This window comes from Rattus norvegicus, chromosome 1 (assembly GCF_021556685.1).
Source record: "Rattus norvegicus strain SHRSP/BbbUtx chromosome 1, alternate assembly SHRSP_T2T, whole genome shotgun sequence".
NCBI classification, from domain to species: Eukaryota; Metazoa; Chordata; class Mammalia; order Rodentia; family Muridae; genus Rattus; species Rattus norvegicus.
Genome location: NC_141534.1, coordinates 148000501 through 148018523, shown reverse-complemented (window position 1 = coordinate 148018523; position 18023 = coordinate 148000501). Strand labels below are relative to the sequence as shown.

General features: G+C 47.7%; 1 protein-coding gene across 2 annotated transcripts in view; it reads left to right on the top strand.

Moving 5' to 3' along the window:
- The first annotated feature begins 1163 nt into the window (after window positions 1-1163).
- The window catches only part of Fsd2 (fibronectin type III and SPRY domain containing 2), a 33487-nt gene continuing 16627 nt past the window's right edge, over window positions 1164-18023 (top strand). Inside the window, 9 exon segments of one of the 2 annotated variants that reach the window (NM_001438190.1) lie at window positions 1164-1269; window positions 3687-3913; window positions 4011-4076; window positions 6571-7243; window positions 7620-7715; window positions 12749-12979; window positions 14031-14053; window positions 15921-16042; window positions 17809-17964. In NM_001438190.1, coding sequence (NP_001425119.1) covers window positions 6617-7243; window positions 7620-7715; window positions 12749-12979; window positions 14031-14053; window positions 15921-16042; window positions 17809-17964 — 1255 coding nt within the window. In that variant the 5' untranslated portion in view covers window positions 1164-1269; window positions 3687-3913; window positions 4011-4076; window positions 6571-6616. 2 annotated transcript variants of the gene reach the window in all.

Genomic DNA, 18023 nt, shown 5'->3' with positions numbered 1-18023 from the left:
TTGGCCCCTTCACCCAATGCTCCCTTTCAGCCCATGGCTCCTCTATCCTGTGCCCCCACTACCCCATGCCCAGTGATGGGTCTTCAAAAGGACCCTTAAGAGAGCAAGCTATGTCTGCTGCTGTTGGGGTGATAGCTCAAGATGGGAGGACAGGCTGTTTTGTGCAGGTAGGAAGACTCCTTGGGGTCGCTTGTATCTTAGAGTTTGCCAGGAGCAAAGATGAGACCTACAGAAGAGAGAGATATCAAGGAGGATCCTAGTTCCCCTTCCAAAAAAGCTCCCTACACAAAGGAAAAGAATTCATTTACGAGGTCACAATGGGACGGCAGACAAGTTTGGGGAGGAATAAGACAGACTTTGGGGGGAAAAGGTCTGTCTGCCTGGTTGGGGGAACTTCAGGAGAGGGCCTTCAAAATGGGTTTCTCTAGACATGAGAGACTCAGATCTGAGAATGATACAGGCCGCACAGCCCAGTGTCACCACCTGTTGTGACAGCCACTCCAGCAGCCAGCTAGTCACCACCACTCTTACAGCCAGCCCACTGCTCTTGGAGGAGTGTGTAGAGGGAAGCCCTACCTTGCTCCTTCTCCGAAGACAAGCATCCTGCTAAAGAGGATCACACTACAGAAGAGGAACAGTGAGTAAATCTACAGAACTGGATGTCCAATTGCCGACTTCGAGAGTCCTAAAACTGTGTCGCCTGAGAAGGAACAGAAATCACAGGTTCTGCTGGATATTCATTCAGTGAGAGGGAACAGTTCCCATACTGCAAAGGATGATGGGAGAGCAAACATGTTGCCTCTGCATTGCCTCCTGAGCTGTTTGCTCAAAACACTCTGAGGTGGAAGTCACATGGCCCAGGACTGTCAGCATCCCCATTCAGCCCTGGCCATGACTGCTCTGGCCCTTTACATGCGTCCAGCCATCTGAGTCTTAGATCTCAGCCCCGACAGTAAATGGACTTCAGAGCACAGCATGTGACCTCCCCTGGTGACGCCTGAGTGGTAAAAAATGGCAAGGCCGCTGTGGTGGGTCTATATTTGGACTGTCACTCAGGGGCAGGCCTGTTGCTATTTGTGGTGGATGCTAGCTCATATTACCATCCAGCTTTGGCACCCCACTTCCTAGGCTGGACTAGCCAGAGCTTAGCTTGCAGAGCACGCAGAGGTCACCGGGAAGGGGAGCTGACCAGACAGAAATCCAATTTTTCCAGCAGAAACCTAGGACCGTGGAGTTAAAGGACACATTTATGGACCTTTAAATGAGCAGGCAAGTTTGGGGATAGTTATAGTATGGTAAAGCAAACTGTGTTATCTCCCTGATATCATTGAACACTACAAATGTAAATTACACTCGATTGGGTCGATGTTTTCCATGCCTGCTTGAACTTGCAAGAATTCATCTCTCCTGAAGATGGTACCAGGCATGAAAAGTCCCCTAAAACTGGCAGAGGTTGACAGTTCTTGACCTGTGTCTTTGGGTGTTTTTAGCACACGGCCCATTTGCTAGAATGGTTTGAAGCTCTAGCCACAGCTATTATCTGGTTATGGTATTGTGTTACAAATACTTTTAAATTCTAATCTGCCAACGCTTTCTAAAAACTCTTGATTTCTATGCTTCAATTCAAACACTGAAAATCGATGTTTCTTGCTGATTTCCATGTGTGCTACAGGCAGCCTGCTCTTAAAGAAAACCTTGGGGTGTGCGCCATGCCTGGGAAACTGGTCAGAACCATAGAGCAAGAGTCCCTAGAAGGAAAAACAAAAAAGACTTTTCCAATTAAATCATAAAGACACATCTTACACATAGGACTTAGGCAAATACCTTCTTTTTTATTTATTTTCAATTCTGTGTATACGGTTGGTTGTACGTGCATGAAGATATATATATACATGAGTACAGACAGGTCTGCATGGAGTCCAAAGGTGTCCGAGCCTGCTCAAGCTGGAATTACGGGCAGTTGTGCATATGCTAGGAAGCAAACCGGATCCTCACAGCAAGAGCATTAAGCAGGGGTAACGGCTGAGCCAGCGCTCCAGCCCCCGTGCTGTGCTGTCAGGGCAGAGAGAGGAGGTGTCTGCGAACGTTTGCAGTGTGGACTGTGGCTCATTACTCCCCTAAACCTTCGCTTCAGACTTTATAAAATGGCAGTTTGTCATCAGTGTGTCGTCCCCCCCCCCCCATCCTGACCCCATTAAGAAGCTGAAGGAAAGGTAAAGTGTGTGGGAGCTGAGGGGGACTGTGCGCTGGGGCCTGTGCGCTGGGGCCTGTGCTACAGGAGCCTGGCTTTGCTGCTCAGCATGCAAACCAGTTGGCCATCACATAGGAGAGCAGATGCTGGCAGGGAAGGCTGTGCTCTAATTAGCATGCGTTAAAGGATTGTCAGTCTTCTTGCTGGTATCTTCCCCAGGGCTCAGGTGGGTACTTTGAGCTAAAGCTTCTCTCAGTCTGTCTCTGTCTCTGTCACTGTCTCTGCCTCTGCCTCTGTCTCTGTCTCTGCCTCTGTCTCTGTCTCTGTCTCTGCCTCTGCCTCTGCCTCTGTCTCTGTCTCTGCCTCTGTCGCTGCCTCTGTCTCTGCCTCTGTCTCTGTCTCTGTCTCTGCCTCTGTCTCTGTCTTTCTCTCTCTCTCTCCTCTCTTTCTCTCCTCTCTCTCTCTCTCTCTCTCTCTCTCTCTCACACACACACACACACACACACACACACACACACACACACACACAGGGGAGTTTTATTTTTAGAGTGCCTATCCTCTATGCATAGGAAGCCTAAGGTTAGATCTCAGCTCTCACTGGACTGGTGACTAGCTGCCACACAGACAAATCCTTGACAAATTGTTCATAAAGAAGCTTCTTGTTGCCCCACCAAAACCTCAGTTTTAACATATTAAAATCTAGAAATTGACTTCAGGGCCCTTCCAACCCTAGAACACCACATCTCTCTATAGGCCACTGGGTTGGTCTTGTGTGGGGATGTGATCTCCTTAGGCCATGTCTTGCCACTCTCAACACTGGGTGATACCAATAAGCTCATCTGTGGTTTGGGGGCAGGAGAGGGCAAATGTCACTTTATTAATGAAGGGGTAGAATAGCTGGTCTTCATGAAGGATGCGGCAGGTACTGGCTGGGTAGGAGATGCAGGTGACTGAGAGCAGCAGAGAGGAAAGGCGGCAAACTGGTACCAGGAAGAACCTGGGGGAGATTTAACTAGAGACACTGAGGTCAATACAGCACAGAAGTCCACTAGCAAAGGGGTGTGTGTCATCACTTTGAGAGTGAAAAGCCAGGGATCCAAAAGAGCTGAGCCTGACCAGTGAGAGCCTTCAGAATCCAAGATGGCTGACTAGGCTTCTGAGTGTCTGTATCAGGCAGAGCCATGGGGCCCACAGCCAGAAGACTGAAGAAAGGACAGCTTCAAGGAATGTTTCTGCCTGCAGATCAGATGCGATATTGGAACCTCAGGGAGAAACTGTGATTTTAGTCTATGGGACCAGAGGCTGGGCTGGGTATAAAGGAAGAGGAAAGAGAGAAGGTAGCATGGCTGAGAAGTCATGTTCCAGTCCCAGACGGGGTGATCATCCTTATTTGATTGTCTGGGGATATCCACAAGGTCAGGACCCATGTCTCACTCCCTGTGGCTAGCACCCGGTGGTGTCCTGTTCTCTGGAGTCTGCACTTTGCCATCCCCAGGAACAGTCAATGCGCAGACGAATGAGTGGACGGCTATAGCCCGACACACAGAGAGATCAACAGCAGGGCTGGTGAGGAACCCCAGGTTTCCCCCAGACGGTGACTGAGAATGCAGACTTCCTGATCATTCCATGTTGCCCAAAGCCAGGAGTGCCAGAACTTCCGAACCTCTGGATGACCTTGGGGCTTGCCTCATGCTGGAAGCTGAGGCAGCAGCCGGGGCCCAGGTAGGGATGAAGGTGGGATACGGCTGAAGCCAGATTTGTTTGCTGAGACACAGCCCCGGGGAAGCTGTGTGCTCATCCTCTTGGGTTTCACTTCCAGACTATCGACCCTCTTCTTCATTCTTCCCCTCGCCCCCCCATGGTGCCGAATCAGAGCTTACAGCAGGTAAAACAGTAAGACTTTATTTTCATGTAGTGGGAATATCCGAATAGCTAGACATTCAGACATGCAGGGTTGAGAAAACAGAACTCTAGGCTCTTAGGAAAGACTGAAATGTTCTATTGAGAATCACCCAGCACAATAAGGAGTGAACTAATCCAGGTTGGATCGTGAATTTCCACAGCTAAAGAGGAAAGTTGGGCCTTGGAAACTACTGAAGGGAAGAACAGACTTACACATGGACAATGCACATGGCAACCTGCAGGTGCCGGAGATCCTCCAAAAATGTGTTATGTAAAAGCATATCCTATAAGCAATGTCATTTGTTGATGATCTGTGTATTTTTCTACAAAAAGTGTGCATGCAGGACTTGGAAGTGGGGAAGGGACAGAGACAGGCAACTACTTTTTAAATTTTTTTATAATCATAAGTCATTAAACAGTAAGTTCCCTTTTCTGCTGAATCAAGATACCAACATAAGGGGTTGGGGATTTGGCTCAGTGGTAGAGCGCTTGCCTAGGAAGCGCAAGGCCCTGGGTTCGGTCCCCAGCTCCCAAAAAAAGGACCAAAAAAAAAAAAAAAAAAGATACCAACATAATTTTTAGTTGAATGTAAACAGAATCTCATGTATGCATTATAATTTTTGGTAAATAACTTAAAAAGTAAAACAAAAATGCAGGTGTAGTGTGTGTACTTATGTTTGTGTGTGTGTGCATGTGTGTGTGTGTCTTTATATGAGTAAGTGTATGTGTGTGTACTGTGTGTATATGTGTGTGTATGTGTGTATATGTGTATAATGTATGTATGTATGTATGTGTATATGTGTGTATGTGTGTATGTGTTTATATGAGTAAGTGTATGTGTGTATATGTTTGTATGTGTATATGTATATATGTGTGTATGTGTGTATATGTGTGTATGTGTGTTTATATGAGTAAGTGTATGTGTGTATGTGTTTGTATGTGTGTATATATATATGTGTGTATGTGTGTATATGTGTGTTTATATGAGTAAGTGTATGTGTGCACATGCACATGTGAGGTCAGATATTGATGTCAGGTTCCTTCATGAATCATTCTCTTCTCCCTGTATTTTTTTAAGACAGAGACTGTTACTGAGCCCGGAGCTCATTGATTGGGTTAGGCTAGCCAATCAATAAACTCCAGGGGTCTGCCTGTCTCTGTCACTTCCTCACCTCTGTGTTGGGTTCAGACACATGCACCTGCACCTGGCTTATGTAACTGTTCATGATCTGAACTCCAGTCCCTGGGCTTGTGAGACAGCTTCTTTACTGACTGGGCCATCTCTCCAGCCCCAAAATGCATCATTTGATGAAGTGGACAGGACTTTGTTTATTTAAAAAAAGAAAAAGGCTCAACTCAACCCAGGAGTGGAAATTACAGGATCTAGAATGCAACAGGAATGAGTGAGTTCGTATTTTGTTTTTCAGTTTGTCCAGGCAAACTGAGTGACCGTGCTCACCTGTGTAGGTAGATGGGAATGGAGGTGGTTATAACATTCCATTCTTTCAGCTCCTTCTGAAATGTACGCCAAAATTATATAATGACCTATCATGAACATTTATTTCAAATAATATATCAGCTGACAACTTGATTAGATCCTCTTGCAATTTTGTTAGAAGCAAAGAGCTGGAAAGCACTTACCTTGAAAAAAAGATCCTTTCTTTCTCATTCATTAATGTCACTCACTCTTGGCATTGATGCCAATCCTCCAGGCTATCCTTTCATCCAGTCCCCTGGAGGCTTTATTAAATTCCCAAGCAATGAAATCTTACTGTGCAATGTAATATTCAGAATGAACAGGAAATATATTTTTGCTTTTCTGATAAGCGAAGGGCTGTTGAGAAGAAAGGACCTCAGAGGCTGCCTTGTTCCCAGGCGAAGCAGCTCTGAGAAAGGCCAAATGCAAACCTGAGACTGTATCTGAACGCTAACTCTTCATACCCAGTGCCTGGATTCCCCATGGAAAGCCCCGTGCACACGTGTCACGGTGTGGAAATCAGCATTATCAATGCCGTCCTTTGAAGGAGCCTGACTATGAACAAGGAGGGGCAGATGGTAGCAGGGGGGAGGAGGCTTAGTTTTACGCTGGCCTCATTCAAACTGTTCTTTCATAACAAATTATTCCACAGCTTGATAACCTAAAATAACCAATATTTATGATCTTGCATGGTTCGTGAGAGCTGTGAATGGCAAAGAGGTCATGCGGTGACCCTAGGTAGGGGTGATGCTCCTAATACACCTTTCTATAGCAGTGTCTCCAGCTCGCCAGCCAGCCTTAGGTCTCTAGGGAGGGTCTCCATGTGTTTCTGTTGAGCAATTGTGAGTCAGCTACGGCTGGGACAATTCAGTGAATTTGCTTGCCATGATGTAGACTGTGACCGTTGACTTCTTGGATAAAATCTGGAACTATGGAATCTCGTGCGCAGACTCTGCAATTCTCTTCTTGGGAACTGACGTTCACTTCTTCTGTGTCCTAGGTCTCAGAATACCCACTGACTGACTAGGAAGGGCTGTTCTGTGTCAATGGAGGAGGAAGCAGGGGAGGAGCCGGGGCTGGGGAGATCAACAGCTCCCAGAGACTTCCACTTTTATCACATGGACCTGTATGACTCTGAAGATAGACTGCAGCTCTTCCCAGGAGAAAGCAGCAGAACCCGGAGGGAAGTAACCCAGGCTGAACTGACCAATGAGCCAAGAGGGGCAGGGGACAGTAAGAATCTCCAGAAGGAAGTGGACGCGCTTGTCCATTTATACGGGCTTGAAGATGAACATGAGTTAGGGGGTGAATTTGTGGATGAACACAGATTGGGGACTCTGGGGTATCCGTACGGGATGAGGAGGAGGGATCCAGGCAGGGAGCAGAGAGACTGGGGGCTTAGTGGTGAGGCAGCTGAGGCCGAGGACCTGTGCTACGGAGTTCAAGGCCCTCCTGACCAATGCCAAGACCTTCGGGAAGCCTACAGGTACACACATGGCCGCGCCAGCGAGGAATATGAATGCTACGTCATCCCAGAGGAGGAAGATGAGGAAGAGCCTGCTGATGTCTTCTGTGTCACTTGCAAAACTCCAGTGAGAACTGTTGAGAAGGATTTTGATATACACAAGGAACACGAAGTAACCCCAATCAACAAGGCTCTGGAACACGCCAAGGTAACAGATCTTACATCTTCCGCTGGAGAGTGCATGTGTGTCTCGGGGAGGTGGGCAGAGGTTCAGTCCTTCATGCCTCCAAGGATGAAATGGTAGCCTGGAGAGATGGTTCAGCATTAAGAGCACTGGCTGCTTTGCAGAAGTCTTGGGTTCAGTTCCCAGCATCCGCATGGTGACTCACAGCCATCTGTAACAGCAGTCCCAGGGACCCCGATGTCCTCCCCTAGGCTCTGTGGTCACTAAGAACACAACGTGGCGTACAGATACACACACACACACAGGCAAACATTGGTGCACATGTTTGTTTTTTTTTTAATTTAAAAAAGATAGAATAAGCTTATCGTTGATACTTTATTCGTTCTGCTCACCTCCACAGGATGAAATTCACAAAAATATGTGCAAATTGGAACAGCAGATTATTGAGATGGAAAATTTCGCTAGCCACCTGGAAGAAGTGTTCATCACTGTGGAGGTAAGGCCGAGTGTGGTGATCTCTCCACAAGTAGCTTCCTTCAGGCAGCTGCTCCCAGTGAGCTACAGAAGCCATGTCTTGGAATGTGAGAGCCCGCCCCTCCCCTCAGCTATCCACTGAACTTCACTGCCCCTGGGCAACTACAGAGGTGACTGTCACTTGCCTTCATCCCCCTACTCTGTCCTCTACGTGGGAGAGGCTGGTGTGTGTGTGTGTGTGTGTGTGTGTGTGTGTGTGTGTGTGTGTGTGTGTGTTTGCTGTTGTTTGGTTGGTTACTTTGTTGGTTGGTTTGATTTCTTGAAACAAGGTTTCTCTGTGTATCCCTGGCTGTTCTCGAACTCTCTCTGTAATCCAGACTGACCTCAGATTTGGAGATCCACCTGCCTCTGTCTTCTACCTGCTGGGGTTAAAGGTGTGTGCCCATACTACCCAGATTTATAAATGTTTATTACATGAATAAGTAAAACAGAAACTTTCCAATCAAAGTACCAATTGCATGGGGTTTAATTTTCGTTGTTGCTGTTTTGTTTTGTTCTAACAGTGATGACACCATGGTGGCACCATCCAGATGGTGAAGTGAACAGTTTCCTTCTGTCCTGGGAGTTGGGGTGGGATGGGGTGGGTATGTGTGTTTCTGTGCATCCGTGTTTGCAAGTACATATGCACATGCACTTGCATGTGAAGGCCAGAGGTCAAGTTTGGGTTTCTTCCTCAGCCATTCTGTACCCCATTTTTGAGACTGGATTTGGAGTTCTGTAGCTTTGCTAGTCTAGCTGGCCTGAAAGACCTGGAGATCCCCCTGTCTCAGTCCTCAGTGTTAGAGCCACACAAGCTCACTGCTACACTGTCGGAACTACATTCACTCACTGCTGACCTACATATGAACTACATATGCTCACAGCTGCACTTACATACAAACTACCTACGCTCACTGCTGCACTGCTGACCTACATGCGCTCACTGCTGACCTGACCTTTTACACAGGCGCTGGATACCCTAATTCAGGTTTCCATGCTTGCTTTGGGGCTCACTCTGAGACTCCCCTGGGTGCTGTCTGATGTCCTGCTGTATAAGCAGGCATAGTGTTTCCTTGCTCTCTGGAGTTTTTAATTGTCTGTGTGTGGTGGGGTGGTACCCATCATATCACAGTTTTCCCCCTTTGAAAATGTTTATTGTTTATATCCATTTTATATGGTATTATGCAAAGCAAGGACATTTTCACACGTGTATATAATGTGTGTTGAGCATACTCCTCCAAATCCACTTCCCTCTTTTATCTCCCCCGTTCTTCTCCTCTTAGTACTCTCTGTTCCCTAGACAGTTTCATGACCTTTGTACATACATAATTTTATGAATCTATGTGAGATTCAGGAGCAACAACTGAGAGAGAATGTATATTTGTCTTCTGAGGCTACCTTAATTATATTTTCTCTAGCAGCATTCATTTTCCTGCAAACAGTTCCATTGAGTATGTAGACATTTCTTTACCCGTCCCTCTGTGATGGACACCTCGGTTAGTTCCATAACTTAGCTAATGTGGATAGCACGGATGTTCGATGTCCGTGGCAGGCTGACTTGGGCCAGATGGGAAGTGTATTTTCAGCTTTTTAGGAAACTGTGTACTGAGTGTCCATGGTGTGGGGACCAATTTACATCCGAAAAGTGGCGTGTGCAGAGTCCCTCTTGTCCACACGCCCGACAGCAGTTACTTGTCAAACAGGTCTTCATGTTTCACGCTCCCCACTCCGTCTGGTTATCGTTCCTCCAACACAGACACACTTCTAGCTGTGCGCGGGTCATACAAAGAAGCATCTGTATGGTCTCTTTTAACCTAGCCACTTTGCAAGCTTTCCGACAAGACCATCGAGACCGTAGAATTCCAAAACTGGTGGCTGCATCCTGGGCCAAGTGTGTCCAGATTCTCAGTCTCTTACTCAAAAGTGAGATGAAAACCCACACAAATTGCCAAACAGCTGAGCGGTAGAGCAGATCCGAAATGCTCTGCTGAGATCTCCAACAGAGCTGGACGTGGTGGTGCACACCTTTAATCTCACCAGCTGTGAGGCAGAGGCAGGAGGAGCTCTGTGAGTTCTAGGTCAGCCTGGTTTACATAGCGAGTTCCAGGACAGCCAGGGCTACATAGAGAGACCCTGTCCAAAAAGCCCAAACGCCAAAATGTTGACAACAGGACACATGAATGAGAGTACTCAAGGGACCTGATCATCGCTTGGGGTTCTCTTTATTGTTTGGGGTTCCCTTTGTTGTATGTGGTTTCCTTTATGAGGTTGAAAAAAAGGGTTACGATTTGGGAAATTTGCTACTTTGACTGATGGGCTTTGGTTACATGAACCCTCATTCACTGCCTATGTCCCTTCCCAGGATGTATCTGACTTTAATCGTTATGTATACCCAATTATGTGTGAGCATAAGACGGTAAATAAAATGTTCTGTCTTCTCTCTAAAAGTTCGCTTTGAGGACACAGTTTGACATATTTTTTTTTTAAAGATTTATTTATTTATTATATACAAGTACACTGTAGCTGTCCTCAGATACACCAGAAGAGGGCATCGGATCTCTTTACAGATGGTTGTGAGCCACCATGTGGTTGCTGGGAATTGAACTCATGACCTCTGGAAGAGCAGTCGGGTGCTCTTAACCGCTGAGCCATCTCTCCAGCCCACAGTTTGACATATTATGCTTGCACCCAAATCCAGTCTAGGCCACATCTGCCCCTATCCCATGGTCCTGCATTGTGATCTGGGATGTGTTTGAAGGGAAACGGGGTGTTATCAGGGGTGGCTAAGAAGAGTGTTTCCACTGTTCAAAGCATGCATGCATGCAATTCTGTGCAAATAGGGAGGGGTCCTAGGTTGCTAACAGGTTGTTAGGTGCACTGTTCAGAGTAGGGGATGTGCAGACCCCAGAAGAAGGGGAGTCCAAGGTTGCTACGCTATTCCCTGTGTCTGCATTGCCTCAAAAGGGACCTCTCATCCTTTAATGCCCCTTCCATTCCTGTCCTGACACGGGACAAATGTAATGTGCGTTCTTCATCCATAGACCAAGATCACTGAACTAAAAGCTGTTCTTAGTTGCCCAGTGGTCATACTGACCCCTAGAGCTCCACAAAGCAAGAGCAAATCCTCTGTCCTGGCCAGCTTTAGTTAAACACTGAAACACACACACATCCTCCGCCTCAGAGAGAGAGAGAAAAAAAGAGGGAGAGAGAGAGAAAAAGAGGGAGAGAGAGAGCTGCCCCAATAATCCAGTGGAAGCCCTTCTATTTCCAAGCACAAGATGGAAGGAGAGGGATAAGAGTGAGACAGCAGAAAAAAAAAAAAAAAGAACTCTTGAAAAAAAAAAAAAAAAGAGGGGTTGGGGATTTAGCTCAGTGGTAGAGCACTTGCCTAGCAAGCGCAAGGCCCTGGGTTCGGTTCCCAGCTCCGAAAAAAAGAAAAGGAAAAAAAAAAAAGAACTCTTGAAGAGTGAGACAGCAGGGCAAACTCCCATGCTCAAACTGGAGATATTTCTCAGGGTTAAGAGCACTGCTCTTCTTCCATAGGACCTGGGTTTGATTCCTAAGTGATTCACAATGGCCTGTAATTCTAGTTCTGGGCATCCAGTGCCCCCTTCTGGCCTCTATGGACACTGCACCCATGTGGTGGACAGACATACCTAAAAGCAAAACTCAAAAGTCTTAAGTTCCTTGTATTCAATTTTGTCATCCAATTCTCGGACCTAAGTCACTTCATCTCCAGCAAGGACACTGGGAACATCCAGTTACCCTCACCAGGGACTTGCCTATTGCTTTACCCTCTCTATTCTGAGAGGATTTTATGCTTAGTAACGACTCTCAGCGTGACTCCTAGAAGCTTCATAGGATGAAAGTGGCAACAGTCAAAATCCACTAAGCCCCCACAGGCTTCCAGTATGAGAAATGGGGGCTGGAGATCCCCCTGCTCTTTCCCAACCTCTGTGCTCCCCGTTTAAATAGGATAGGTATCGACCAGATGGTGCATGCCTGTAAATCCCAGCACTTAAAAAGCTAAGGCAAGAGGATTGCTGTGAATTCCAGGCCAGCCTGGCCTGCATAGCAGGTACCAGGCCTTATAGGGTCACCTAAGAAGATGCTATGTCAAGAAAACAACAAATAAATACATAAATACCACACATTCCAGATCGAGTACCTTCTTCCTGCCTCGCCTCCTCTATCAAGCAGTGCAATTTCCCACAACCCCTCCTTCTCCCTCAGCTCTCATAGCTCTCCTCACTGGCATGAGCCAAGTGGATATTCTCTTGGTGTTTATATAATCCATGTGACAGTTAGAGAGGACAGATATCGTGAGGTGTGAGAGCTCAGGACAGAAGGGCAGGTGGACATCTCCCAGGGCCAACATTTCTGCCTTGAAGTCAAAGCATCCAGCAACAAGCTGATTAACCATTGATGAGCTCCCAGGGTGGTTGCCATGGTGATGGGAGGTAGCTCAAACAGGGAGAGGATTGCAACAGCTGTCAGGAAAGACAGGAGCGCTTTCTGGTAAGAATATTCGGGGTGGGGTGGGGGACCGAGCATACATCTCAGTCGGGGAAGTCTGGGGGCTTGAGTTTGACCCCTAAGAGCCCACACAGAAAAGCTGGGTGTGGAGACACATGCTTGTAATCCTAGCCCTGTAAGGCAGAGACAGGAAGATCTCCGGGGCTTGCTGGCCAGTCAGCCTACCTTAATTGGCATGTTCCGTGTCATGAGAGACGCTGTGGCTGGCTGGTACCTGATTGTCCTCCGGCATGTATGGGTACATACATGGTCCTAGGTATGAATTAATTAGTTAATTAATTAGTGACCATTACTTAATGATCACTCCTGGGGCTCTAAGAAGGAGTCTCCTCTGTTTTCACTCCTCAGCATTCATGACAGCACTCTGCTGAGAAACAGAGCAATGTGAAGGGATGAACAGGTCAGGGTTTCATGTCCCCCGTGACTCTGGCCAACCTACTCCACCCACTATAATGATGGTTGAGATCCACTGTCTTGTAGGAGAATTTTGGAAGACAAGAACAAAACTTCGAGTGCCATTACAACGAGATCTTGGAAACCCTCGCTCAGAAGTATGAAGAAAAAATTCAAGCTCTGGGGGAGAAAAAGAAAGAGAAGCTGGAAGCCCTATATGGACAGCTGGTCAGCTGTGGAGAGAACCTCGATGCCTGCAGAGAGCTGATGGAAACCATAGAGGAGATGTGTCACGAGGAAAAGGTTGACTTCTTAAAGGTCCGTGAAGAAACAGGAGAGAAAGCAATGAAACCATGATATTTTAAGATGCCAGGTCTAGCCTCGGGTGGGCTAGCCTGCCCTCTCTCCTGGAGCTCTGAGTTGACCATGGTGGTCAGCATCTATCTGTGGGTTATGGTAGGAGGCTGTGCCTCCAACTATCCACATCACACTGTTGGTGGCCAGGCAGGCAGGGACACCACTGGTTCTTTTCCTCCCCCAATTCCCAGGTAGTCCCAGGCTTTGTCCCTCAGACCCTTGGTCACTGACTGTCCCTTGATCATGGAGTTGAGCTGCCTCTTGGACCTCTGGGGGAAAGCTGGCACAGATTAATAAACTACTTTAAATTGCCCTATGCCGAGGGTGCAGTTATAGATCTTGCTTTATAACTTTATAGATGTACCCAAATCCATTTCTTAATTATATGTAAGTCATATCAAATCTGGCCCAAACCCTGTATAGCAGAGTTATGGGAATTTCCACCTCAGTTAGTGGTCCCATAATCCCATAGGGCAGATGTGGTTGGTTTCACAAAGGGTTGAGGAGGATTCTTCAGAATCGTCCTAGATGCCGTTTGTTCCCCTCATGGTCCAAGCCCATAGCTGTTCCTGGAAGCCCAGTCACACTCCCTTCCCACTGTGATCATGGTAAGAGATCCATGAATAAAGGCAGACAGCAATGTGGCAGATGCCACGAGAAACACCAGTGCTCAACCTCTTAAGCCAGTGGTCCCAGGGTGCCACTGTATCTCACATCCAGAACATAGGAAACAGCGCATTACTTATGGTGATGAAAACTCGCAGTCAGCCACAGGGTCCTACAGCAGAGGAACTGTTAAGTAAGCACCAGTGTTTCTATGCAGACCGTGTCGTCAGTGGACGCCTGTGTGGACGAGGGAGGTGCAGGAGAATGGAAGGAAATGCACAAGTGTGGTAGTTTTGTTAGGGTGATTTCCCCCTTTCCCTGATTTCCAACTAAAAATGTTTCCATTGTTACGTTGTTGGGAAAAATGATTTCCTAAATCAGTCTACTATTTTCTCTCCCTTTGCAGGATGCAGTGGCTATGACTGACAGGTAATATTTCTGTCCTGACCTAGTTGCTTTTCTCTATTCTTTTCGCCTCTAGACTCCGTCTCACAGGGTTATTGCTTCCCTTTTCGGCTTCAGTGACACTATAAATAAAACTGTGCTGGCTTTGAATGGCAGCATGGGGTCAGTAGGCCCTTTTAGGGTGGACGCTTAGAATCTCTGAGCTGGAAGGGAACACGTGTGGTGAGGCCCATCCAGTAAGCCTGTGCTCAGGTCTGCCTCACACACACAAGAACTTAGGTTTATCGGGAGAGATTGAGGACTGGAACATGTCCCCAGCTCTCCTCAGCCCTTGGTCATGGTGCAGCAGACCATAAATCCTGCTATCACAGTGATCCCAAGTTCAAGGCCCCACCTTCCCTATTAACAGACAGGCGGTTCTGTGGGAACTTAAGACGGGGTCTGTAAAGCTTTAGGGGGACTTATACTGTAAGGACCTAGGTGCATATGGTTTGGCAGAAAAGTGGGACTGGATCTCAAATCTGCCTTCGCCAGGTAGAAGTCCTGTGACTGCTGGGAAGCAAATAGGTCTAAAGCGGTGGTTCTCAACCTGGGGGTTGCAACCATCAGAAAGCACGTATTTCTGATGGTCTTAGGAACCGAGACACTGCTCAGTAGCAAAATCATAGTTATGAAATGGCAATGAGGGTTGGGGATTTAGCTCAGTGGTAGAGCGCTTGCCTAGCAAGCAGAAGGCCCTGGGTTCGGTCCCCAGCTCCGAAAAAAAAAAAAAAAAAAAAAAGAAAAAAAGAAATGGCAATGAAAATAATTTTGTAGGTGTGGGTCATCACTGCATGTAGAAGTGGGTGGCAAGCACGTGGGCGACTGAGAGCTGCTGATCTAGAGCCTTCGAAGCAGCACCGTGAGGGACGGCACTTGACAACGTGGAACGCACGTGGTGGAGCTGTGGGATGATGTGGGAGTGGAGAAAGCACGGGCTGCCACCTGCTGATGGATGAACTCCTCCTCCGTCCTTGGGCTCCACTCTTCCTCTTCCCCCTGGAAAGGCTTGGGCAATGACAGATGCTTTGCATAGGAAGTGTTCCCAAAGGCTCATGGGTTGAAGGCTCAAAGGCTCATGTTCTCAAAGCAGCTCTGTTCAGAACTGGGGATCGGGAGAAATGATTGGATGGGTAGAGCTCTGATCTTACAAACGAGAATCCTTTGGAGGGTTTGTCTTGTCCCTGGACTCTCTCTCTCTCTCTCTCTCTCTCTCTCTCTCTCTCTCTCTCTCTCTCTCTCTCTCCCCTCTCCTAGCTGCTCCCAAATGAGAAACTTTCCTCCATTTTGTGCCCCCCCCCCACACACACACCATGCTTCTATCACAGGCCCAAGAACAATAGAGCCGGCTGATCATGGACTGAAACCACGAGCGAGCGTCTACTAAAGTTACTAAAGTAGACGCTCCCTTCCTTTCAGCTGCCTGTCTCAGGGATTTGTCAAAGTAACAAAATTTTAATACAGTAACCTCCAGGCCCACCATCAAATCGGATACCAGAATCCAGAAGCATGTGAAGAAATGCAAGTTTAGCAAAGAGGCCTCTCCATTCCCCCTAGTGGCCCGGCACTTCAGGTGTACCCCAAGAAGAAAGATCCTCCATCTTTGCGTGGATGTGTGCTTTTAAAAAACATGTATGAGTATTTTGCCCACATGTGTGTCTGTGCACCAGGTGTGTGCCTGCTGTCCACAGAGGCCAGAAAAGGGTGTCACACTGCCTGGAACTGGAGTTACAGAGGGTTATGAGCTGCCATGTGGGTGCTGGGAATTGAACCTAAGACCTCTGGAAGAGCACCCAGTGCTCCTAACTGCTGATCCAACTCCCCATCTGCGGGTGTCTTTCTATACCAACAGACTGGGGAAATTCCTGAAGACCAAGACAGACGTGGAACTCTCTGCAAAGCCTGAGTTTGAAGACCAGACCCTGGACTTCTCAGATGTGGAACAGCTGATGGACTCCATCAATACCGTTCCAGGTTTGACTCTGACCTGTGCATCCTCCTCACAGCAGCTCAGGAGAGAGAGAGAAGGAGGGAGGGTGGGAGGGAGGGGGAGAGAGAGAGAGAGAAAGAGAGAGAGGTTTGTGACAATCTGAATGGACTTGAATGGACACTACAGTGAGTGAAATAAGCCATTCAGAGAAAGATAAACACTGCACGAGTCTCCTTCGGTGAGGGGCCTGAAGCAGTCAAATACACAGAATTGGAAAACAGAATGGCAGCAGGCCAGGACTGGGGAGGGGAAATGAGGACTGCCCAATGAGTAGGACCTAGTTCTGCAAGGTGAATAAGTCTCAGAGATGCGCTGGACAAGCACAGCACCTGGAGTTAACAACATGGTATCCATGGTATCCGTCACTGCCATGGTAACCTTTTCTCCCTCCCGGCCCTCTCTCTGTGTTGGGGCTGACATGCATTCACATGTATTCACATGCACATGGGAGGCCAGAGTGGCATCTTCCTCAATTGCTCTGCACTCGTGGTTTGAAAAAGGGTCTCTCACTGAGCCCGGTGCTCCTGGGTTGTCAAGACTGTCCAGACAGTAAGCTTTGAATAGGGTTCCTCCTATTTCAAAGGTATACACTACTGTCTGGCTTTGTATGTGGGCCCTGGGGATCTGAACTCAGGTCCTCGGGCTGATTTGGCAAGCGCTTTACTAACTGAGCAGTGTCTCAGCTCAGGTGTCTTTCTCTTCCAAGGATCAGTAGCATTCCATTGAGTTGCATTTCATCCATAAAAAAGTTCTCTGATCTTGGCCAGTGTGAATAAGGCTACTGGAAATAACTGCAAAATATCTACAATTCCGATTTAATTCTTTTAGATATATACCTAAATGTAGTTACTGAGCCATTTGCCAGTGTCTTCTCTCCCTCACTCCTTTTACAGTGCTGGGGACTGAGCCCAGTAGCTCACATTCGCTCATACGTACTGTATCTCTGGGCTACATTCCCAGCCCCTCTGTTATTTAAGCTGAGGTCTCTCACTGTACTGCCCAGATGCTCTTACCAAACCCTGGCCTCCTGGGTGTGACACCACCAGGCCCCAGCAGTTCCTTATGAGTTTTTTTGGTGATTCACCTTGCTGTTTTCTACAATGGTTGCACAGTACACATGGCCTCCCGTTCTCCAGATCCTTCCCAACACCTGTCATCCTTTGCTTTCTGAGCATAGCTGTTCTGGTAGGTGGGAGAAGATAGCTCACTATGGCCTTTCGAGTTTTGTTCACGTGTTGTTTTTAGTTTTGTTGAGATAGGGTCTAACTCTGTACCCAGCCTACTTCAGAACTCACACTGTGGCCCCCGCTCACCTCACGCTTGTGATCCTTCTGCCTCAGCCTCCCAGGTCCTGGGATGACAGGCACGCACCAGCACACGCGCTCCGGTTATGGTTTTGGCCTGCATTTCCCTCATGATGAGTGATGTGAACACCTGCTCATCCTCTTGGTGGCAGATTCGTGTGTCTTCTTTAGACTGAGCCCTGTTCCAGTCCTTGCTTGCTGTAAAGTGACATTATTTAGGGGCTTGTCGGCTTTGTTCGCCACTGAGTTTTGGAGGTCTTCAGTGTTTTGAATATCAGTTATAAACACTTCCTATCCATCCTCTATGGGCACCAGGCGTGCGCACAGTAACACAGACGGAACACCCATACACACAGAATAATTCAATGAAACAAGAAGTGGCCACTCCCATCCCACTCCTGCACATACAGCTCCTCAGGGCTGTTCCCTCTCTTTTCCCTTTTCAGCTCCCTCTGCTCCAGTGATAAATCCCCAGGCACCCAACTCAGCAACTGGCTCCTCGGTGCGTGTGTGCTGGAGTTTATACTCTGATGACACCGTGGAGAGCTATCAGCTGTCCTACAAGCCGGTGCAGGACAGCTCACCTGGCAAGGACCAAGCAGGTAAGGTCTAGGGCCCGACAGAGCTGCTGCTGACCGTAACGCTGCCGGAAATGGCCCCT